Here is a 9213-nt window from a genome sequence, read left to right as displayed (position 1 = left end):
AAAAGTATCTTCTGAATCATTTACCTGCTTTTAAAATGTAATAGATTGAATAAAAAGATCAGCTGAAAAGCCCTAATATATTAAGACCCATATACACTATGACAGAACTGGTCATTCATAGGATGAGATTTTCATCAATACAGCGCTCCATAACAGTGCTGTTTCACATTGTGAGGTACAACGTTAGATCATATTTAATCACATATCAAAAACATTTGAATAGCACAATTCATTTAGTTGGTTTGTGGGTGAAAATGGGTGAAATCGCCAGGAAGATGATCCATCATCAGTGTTTCTTTATCCTCAGGGCCTAAAGCAGTTTCAGCAGCATTCAAACAGAGGGAAATTTGTCTGGATCGCAGGCACAAGTGTCTTTACTGTGCTTGGTAAACTTACATCTTTACTCAGTATACATCTTCACTCAGAGATGTAGAGCAGCTTGCAGAGTCTTGGCTGACAAAAGTTAACAACCCTGCTGAAAAAAACAGCCTGACCAGCTAAAGGTGGTTTGCTGGTTGACCAGCTTGTTAACCAGCTTGTTTGACCACCCTTTGATGGTTAACCAGCTAGACCAGCAAAACTCTCGCGAAAACACACCTTCAGCTGGTTTACCCAGCTTATGATGGTAATTCAGCTGGTTTTGATTGTCGTACCACCTTAAGCTGGTCATTTTAGTTGGTGTTGCTGGTCTACATTGCTGTTTTTTACTGGCCACGCCAGCTTATGTTGGTCATTATAGAAAACCAGCTTGACCATCTTTGTCAAGCTGGACAGGCTGGTCACCAGCATGACCATCTTAAACCAGCTGTATCCCAAACGACAGGCTGGTCACACCAGCACGACCAGCTTCCTCAGATGGTCACGCCAGCATGTCTAGCTGGTGGCTTAACCAGCTACACCAGCAAAGACCAGCAATAATAACTGTGTTTTGGGCAAAGACCAGCTAAAACCAGCTAAAACCAGCTACCAGCCTAAGCTGGTTTCTTGCTGTTTTTTTCAGCAGGGAACTCTGCAGTTGTCCTGTACGCACTAATGAAATCAAACAAACACTATTATACTCTTGGACTCATACCAGCACTCAAAGAACTGTAACCTTCAAATGTTTGACTGTAGCGAATAACTGATGACTTGTGTGAACTGGGCTATTAGAAAAAAAACTTTCCAAGTTAGTGTGCCATAGTCATTTCAATTCAATAGACTGCCAGGTTGTGCTGCATGTCATATCCTATTTATGTCAACGTCCCTCAGAGTGAAATGGATTAAGTTAAAGTTCGGGTATATTGCATGATACATTGTCTTTTCATTCACATGTGGAAAGGAATGCCTGCGTCAATGGCTGTGTGTGTGCTCAGTATATTTAATTTGAGATTTTATGATGAAACAACTGCCTACACTTTGAGGGTATGTCTTGAACTTCAGCAGAACACTACGTACCTTCAGCTGAGAGTGTGGGGTGTCCCAGGATTTCAAGTGTGACATGAGCTAAGATCAAGGACAAACCATGTCAAACCAGTCCAGGGAGGTACAGCACTCAAAGCCCTCTTAAAAATGTTTGATTTTATTGCACACATGACAATTAACTTTTTTCTTCTTTTTCTTGTAATGCTGTATTCATGTAGACAATATCATCACCATGAGATGCTTTACTAGCTGTGTTTTTATATATCAAACAAAGTTACAACAAGAACAACAAAAAAATCATACTACATAACCAATTAAAACACTGACACACACAACAAAAAATCAGATATTGTGCATTCTAATCTCAATGGCAAGGAACTTGACAAACAGTCCTCTTTTCCCCCTACTCTCTGTTTCACTGCTAACAGTAAAAGAGAGAGAAGGAAAAACTGAACAAAGGGAAACAAAATTAAACAACGGCACAAACAAAACCGAAATACCCCCTGGGGAGATTTGAAAGGTCTTACGTTTTGGTAGAATTTTTTAACCCTCGAGTCCTGAAGCAGAGACCACCCTGACTGTTAACTCTTCTATTAGCAGTCCAGTGAGGAATGAATGTTGACAGGTAGGGCTAAGTTTATTAGAGGTGGAGGCCTGTTATTGAGATGGGAACGCATGCCGCTGGTTTTATCCACTTTTCACTTGATATTTTTTAAGGTGGGGAAATGGCAGCCATTTTTGGCATATACTGGTCAAGTCAAAGAGTTGAATATTAGACACATGAAACTTAAGGGTGTGATCCCTCATCATCAATTCACATTACTTTTATGGTAATGCATGATCATTTAGAAAGAAGTTAAAAAAAAAATTAAAAAATTGGTCAAAATGTTCCAGTTATGTTGAAAGAGCAACAGCAAGTCACAATATCTCCAGTGTGCCAGATCCTTTCAGTGCATTTCAAGACAGTTTGGGGACATGAACAAAATCTTCATTGGGCACTTTTGTGAAGTAAAAGTAAAATATACAACTGCTCTGTCCTACAGGAAAGGCACTTATCACTTCTGTGTTTTTTGGTAGCATGGCAGCACAGAGACACAGCGCCAACTGGTTATAGCAGTAGTAGTAGTAGTAATAGTAGTAGTAGTAATAATAATAATACAACCATGCAAACAAAGCTAGCACCTCACATTCGATTATATAAAAATGCCTAAAAAGGTCTGAAAAATTCAAATAGAGTAAGGTAAGTGGAGGGTAAAAATATTATGTTTTTTGTATTTTCACAAATAGCTTTAGAAATTACATATACAACAGTAAATTGATTACTTGAGCATAAAATGTTCTTTAATGGAGTGCATCTGACCACTCAGTGGGTTAAAGTAATAAAAAAGATTAATAAAGTTATTTTTTGGTTGGTGTGTCAGTTGCATTACACCTGTAATTAGTGCAGAGAAGAAGCTTAAAATGCAAGGGGGAGAAAAACAACGAAGACAAAACCCAAGGGGACAAAACTGAAAGATTAGTATAAATTAGGTATGCCGGTGTGTCTACAGCCACAAAAAGAAAATAAAGCTGTTCACTCGCAAAATACACTGTACCCAAAATATGTTTCCTGATCAGCAACTCTATGGCAGATGTCCACACTGCTCTAGCGGGGCTCTACTCAGTAGGCCTAATGGGCCCAGGCCAAGGGGGCCTTGAAGCTCAAGCCTCTGCATGAAGTCACTTTTAAGATCTCCACCCCTGAATAGGGCCCCTCAGTCAAACAACACGGATTATGTTATGTGATATGTCTTAATAGGGCCCCTCAATCATATACTATGGGTTATGTTATTCACCCGACATCTGAATGGGGCCAGTCTGTCAAATAACACAGGTAACATTATGTGTGATAATCATGCGTTGTAATTCACAAATAGTGTGAATTTTGCAGTAAGTTGCCTTACATTTGTTGATGGGCATATTTATTAAATTATTTCCATATAACTCACCAGAACTCGCCATTTAAGGGGTCATTTATCAAATTGTTCTTATGGGGGTAGGGGGCCACATGCCCCCAGACATCCCAGCATTGCTGATACACCAACTTTCTGAGGTTGGTAGAGGGGCCTGTCTGTGCCCAGGGGTCCAGTGGCCCATGTGTTCTATACTTAAGTATAGAGCAAATAAGAATTTAGATTAGGACTGTCAGTGTGTGCACTTCTGTCCAAAAGCAGCTGCTAGAGGGTAGCTACAAAATGGATCACTATTCTAAAAGTATTCTTTGTGGGATGCTGAATGAACACAAACTAAAACTTGCAGTTCCAAACGACATGGAAAAACAATAAAATACAATACGATACTGGCATTGTTCCTATAGTCCCACCAGCACTGGTATTAAAACACTGTTTGTTCCCTGTTCCCTGCCACCCCCCCCCCCCCCCCCGGCTAAAGTGGGAGTATTAAGCTCATGAATCTGACAGATGCTAGTGGATTTGAGGCAGCAGACCCTGGCATTGAGAAGCACTGCACCCTTTGGCAGATCAAAGCCAACAGACTCCCTTCTTTCTTCCAGTTGTTTTTTCTTTTTTTATAAAGCAGCACTCAGATTCTCTGACAGCACAACAGAACGCCCCCTCTCCAAACAAACACACACATCGCACACACACACTCACACACACCAGGAGCACCGCATAGGGGTGTGTGATGCGCAGCAAGACAGACATGACAGCAGTGTTTGAACCTCAGATTGAGGAGTGTGACTGGCAACACAGGACAGCGTGTTTGTGAGTGTGCACGTTCCAGTTAAACTGTGTGTGTGTGTGTGTGTGTGTGAGAGAGAGAGAGAGAGAGAGAGAGAGTGAGTGGGTGAGTGAGAGTGTGTGTGTTAGAGAACTGTATATAGTGATGTGATTTCTGAAAGTGGTGGTCTCTGAAAGTGGTGGTCAGTTTTAATTGTGTTAGTCCGTGATCCAGACCAAGGTAGTACATTCATTAAATTGGTTAACAACACAAGACAAAAATAAACATTTCAGCAAAAGTTAGTAAAATTCTTACTAAGAATGTTTTATTAAAATAAATGCCAAGGGGTTAATAAGAAAAAATAATGCATACACCATGAAAACTAAATGCAAGCATGTAAAAATACTTATGACAAGGAAAACTAATCAAATTGCTAATGAGTTAAACAAGCTAGGAATTGGCAAGAAAACAAAACAAACAATAAAAAGTAATTCTAGTAAAGGCAAAACTCCCAAAGAGGCAGACTCTGAGATGGAGAAGAACACTGGAAGAGAAGAGGAGGTAGGGACAGAGAAGAGGTGGGGAGGGGGGTGTAAAAAAAAAAAAAGTTGTAGTGGGCTTCATCCAAAAAAAGAGGAGTCAGAAAAAAAGATTTATAATATACATATAAAATGAAGTTAGAAAAATACATTATAAACCTGTAACAATGGTTGTAAATTACATTATTATACATGTAGTAGGCAGGCCAAGAAGAGTACTTTAGTTCTCTACACATCAGATGGACTAACCCAACCTTGTACAAGGACACAGCATGTTGAAACATTGCAGAGGGAAATTCTCATAATACTGTCATATTCTGAGTTGTCTTCTCAAGCTCCTTTCTCGTATTGCATTTCTTTGTTTTTAATATTTATATAGTTATATATTTTTATTTCAATATTTTTTCAATAGAACACCTAACACTGAACAACATATGCATTGACCTTTGTGTGTAACAGCATGTAAAAGACCGAGTGATTGGGGATAAAGAGAGAAAAAGCAAAGCCAGGACAGAAGCTGCTGCCAGGGGGAACACAGTTGATCGTTCCAGTCTTCTGGTCTACCATACACCCATGGTGGTTCCACATACCAAGAACAGGGCTGGTCAGGAGTCAGATGCCTTAGCTACTAAATTACCATAGTCTTTGTCACAAAAATGGGCACAATGCCCTGAAAATTTGGCACTGTTAAAAATTGGCTTTAAAAACATATGATTTCCATCTCTTTTAGGATTGCTTTTGTCTATTAACCAGCTCATCTAGTGCAGACCTTAATTTGAACCGGCATCATATAATTGCTTCCTTTAAAGAGCAAATTAATAATAATAATAAAAAGACTAAAACAAAATGCTTTCAGCTTATATGCTAGTTCGGCACAAATTCTGAAAAATAGCAAATTAGTGTTATCGGCATATGAAACAACCAGGTTTATCCAGTCTATTCCCTGTGTATCCGTCCCCTTCCATCAAAGCCAATCCCCCCGACCAAAAAAGAAAACTAACTAACCCCCCTCCCCCCTTTTTAAAACTACACCTGTACACCTGGCAGCCTTCTGCATCGCTATTGGCAGTTTGTTCTCGACATAGTCACAGTAACCAGAGATATAAAGACAACGAGAGATCGTCATCCAAGTCATCATGACAAAAAAAAAAAAAAAAAAGAAACATACAATAAACAATCAAAACCCAAAACGACACAAAAAATGTCTCCCTATATATTGTTCGCATGGCTGAAAAAGGGATCAGAAAAAAACATAAAGGAAGAAAAGAGAAAACAGCTCAAACTTGGGAAGACAAACCATGGCACATAGTCAGCTGGTCAGGCGACAGCTCGTCTGTTTGCATAGAATAAACTCGTAGACGGTCGGGGGCTGACGCGAGCTCATGTGCACACACGCGTGCACACACACACGCACACATATACACACACACACACACACACACACACACACCTCTCTGAGCCTTTCCTAGCCGGTGCTGGAAATTACTCAACAGAACAGTAACACTTGGGGGGAAAAGGAAAACCACCCTCAGTAAGGCACTTTGTCTCTCGAGTTTCCCCTCTTACATGCATCCCTCTCTCTCCTTTCTCTCTTTCCCCACTCCCACTGATTTTTGTGACATTCCCCAATATGACTATTTTGGTCATTATTTTTCTAGCCAATACTATCCAGAGATACAAAGCATCTTCGACTCCACCATTCCGAACTCATTTTTTTCCTTTTTATTTATTTTATTTTTTGTAACTGCAAGTATAAAAAGCTAAAATTGCCAAAAATATATTTTCTTCTCCAGCACCCTGTAAAAGTATCTAATTTTTCATCTCCTCTGTATTTTCATATGTAATGACATATCTACATTTGTATATATTTATATTAATATAACAGGTATGTATAAAGCAATTGGAACAGGCAGGCATGGCTTTCGCATCCTATGTTTTTTTCTTGAGAATTCAACGTAACATGGGAGGGCACAGTAGCTTAAGTACTGGTGCGCTGAGGTGTGCGAGACACATTATGGATGGGGTAGCTCAGGACAAACGGAGTGGTGCATGCTGGGAAAGGGGTATAGAAATAGCCCTCTACAGTGAGTGAGAGCAGAGATTAGTTAAAAGAAAAAGAAAAAGAAAAGAAAAAGGAGAAATACTTTGATTGGAAATGTCTCAAGGATGCAGTTTAAGCTTCCCTTCAACAACCTTAAATCAAGCTTTGATGGTAACATGCAACTCAAAGAGATGATATTTTGACTTCATCATTTTGGCAAGATGTGAAATAGCAACAAATATAGGGGGAAATTCAGGAAAAAAAAGAAAAGTTATGTTATGTACAAATCACTTGTCGGGCAGTGCCTCCCAAATCCCTTATCCCACCCCATCGCACCCTGCATATTAACAGTCTTGTTTAGTGTTCAGTAATCTATACTCATCCTGATGGTAAACCAGATTTTCATCTGCCTTTAGTTTGGGACTGACTATCAAGAAGTTGTAGAAACAACCTCCTATATGCATTTACGTATATTTATAAACTGGAAACCCTTTGGCTATATACGCACACAATACTTTTCTTGCGGATGGTTTTTTTAAATTATTATTATTATTACTTATTTCATCTATTAGATCAGGCACTGATTATGGGGCCAAGATTAGGAGGAAGTGTTATTAGCTACATCATCTACTCTCTCATGCACAGCTCAAACTTCTCCTGCCTCACTCAAAATGGCTGTAGACAGATCTTGACCCTGGCCTCTCCGCCTTCACACAAAAGAAAACCCAAGAGTTAACCTCTTCCCAGCCACTTTGTTAACCCATCCACTCCTCAAAGGGAAGTCTGTTCTCAATGCTTTCATTCTCCTGCTCTTACACTGCCTAGCTGCAACTGTCAGTGAGGTCAGTGTCAGTGACCATGAAGAAATGAATGGAACAAAATAAAATGAGGAATCAAGTCAAACAAAAGAAAACCAGAGGAAAATAAAAAGAAAATGTGAGAAGCTCCATTTGCAGTCCATCAATATAGCCATGCTTTCTTAGAACAAAACAAAAACGAAACAAAAAACAGCTGTTCAAAGGCACACCCAGTACGTGTCAGCACATTATCAATAAATGTCTGGAAGGGGGAAGTAATGAAAAAAAAAAAAAAAAAGAAATAGAATAAAAACAATACAGAAGAGGGAAAATCAAAGGGAACAGAAATGAACAGATTTGGCGTGAGTGTGAGTTCCTTCCTTCTTTTTCTTTTTCTTTTGTGTTTTTTTTGTCTCTCTTTCAGACCTCTTAAAAGAGAGAGAGAGGTGAGGGGTGGATCGTTCTGTGGATTTCACATGAAAATTCTGGATGAGATCATGTTTACTGTAATAGAGCCTCCCCCTTCAGCTTCAACCAAGTAATGTGTGAGTGAGGTCACCAATCAGGATTTAAGATGCAACTGTTTCTGTGTATAATAAGTGTGTGTCTCTAATTATGTGTCCAGTCTAGGACACATGGGGACGGGATGCTTTATTGCTTATAATTCAGTGCAGATTCTTGGGGAACCGTGCATGCGTCCACCCAATTTTCAATGATTTCCAAAAGAAAAAGAAAGAACCCCGCACAAAAAAAACGTAACAAAATAAGGGTGATTCAAACACAACCAAACAGAACAGAAAAAAGAGTCAAAAGCAAAATAAATTACACAACCATAGAGCTGGATTGTGTAGTGTTGTGGTTGTTGTTATAATCTGGATTGTTGGTAGTCTTTTGTGTTTCTTTACATACAAAAATTTAATGATAAAAAAATAAAAACAGAAACAATGTTAGGATAACTGTACGGGCAGGCGCCTTCCCTCCCAGCATCCGAGAGGCTAGCAACAAAGGCAATTACCAGTTAACACGTCAGCAGGCAGGCTTGGGGCGGGGCTTGGGGCAGGGCGGCTCGTCATTGGGTGAAGAGTTCAGAGGTCATGTGTTAGTTGCCGGTGGCGGCTAGGTGGTTAGAAACAAACAAAAAACAAACAAAAAAAAACAAAAAGGAAAAAAAGAATAGAAAGGATATTAGTGTCAGCAGAAAGAGACTGGAATGACATCATTTTAACAGTAAAATGAATGCAATCTCACCCCATCCCCTAAACCAAAATCCCATTATCTACCCCTCCCCCCCTGCAGGAAACTCCCACCCTGGCTGCATCTGGTTAAGAAATCATGACATGCTGTTTTGGTTTGACGTCATGATCAGGCCACCGCGCCCCAGTCTGACTCTAGACGTTATTATGGCGTTAAAAGCAGCACTAATGTGACCCACTACCCCAACAAACAAGAAGCTGTGAAGATGAGACAAACAGAAAACACTAAACGAAGCAAAAACCAACAGAGAATAATAAAACAACTATTAATGTTTTAGTGTCTCGGGCAAGTTATGGATAGTGTAAGTAGTGGTTTTAAAAAAGAAGAACTTAACTGGAACTCAATTGTGCAATAAATAGATGAAATCACTTTGAGTTCAGTTCTGTATCTTTATTTTCCAGGATTATGTACAGGAGCCATAAATACAGTTGCTATAAAAATGTCCATGTATATATATATATAT

General features: G+C 39.4%; 1 protein-coding gene across 3 annotated transcripts in view; it reads right to left on the bottom strand.

Annotated features, from left to right (window-relative positions):
• Positions 1-1538: 1538 nt before the first annotated feature.
• The window catches only part of qkia (QKI, KH domain containing, RNA binding a), an 84531-nt gene continuing 76856 nt past the window's right edge, over positions 1539-9213 (bottom strand). For all 3 annotated transcript variants that reach the window (XM_062523682.1, XM_062523681.1, XM_062523683.1), the window contains exon 8: positions 1539-8612. In XM_062523682.1, the coding sequence (XP_062379666.1) occupies positions 8596-8612 (17 nt within the window). In that variant the 3' untranslated portion in view covers positions 1539-8595. The remainder of the gene's footprint in view (positions 8613-9213) is intronic.

The sequence above is a fragment of the Sardina pilchardus genome, chromosome 20 (genome assembly GCF_963854185.1).
Source record: "Sardina pilchardus chromosome 20, fSarPil1.1, whole genome shotgun sequence".
NCBI classification, from domain to species: domain Eukaryota; kingdom Metazoa; phylum Chordata; class Actinopteri; order Clupeiformes; family Clupeidae; genus Sardina; species Sardina pilchardus.
The sequence above is the reverse complement of the archived record's forward strand: the minus strand, read 5'-3'. Positions and strand labels throughout refer to the sequence as shown.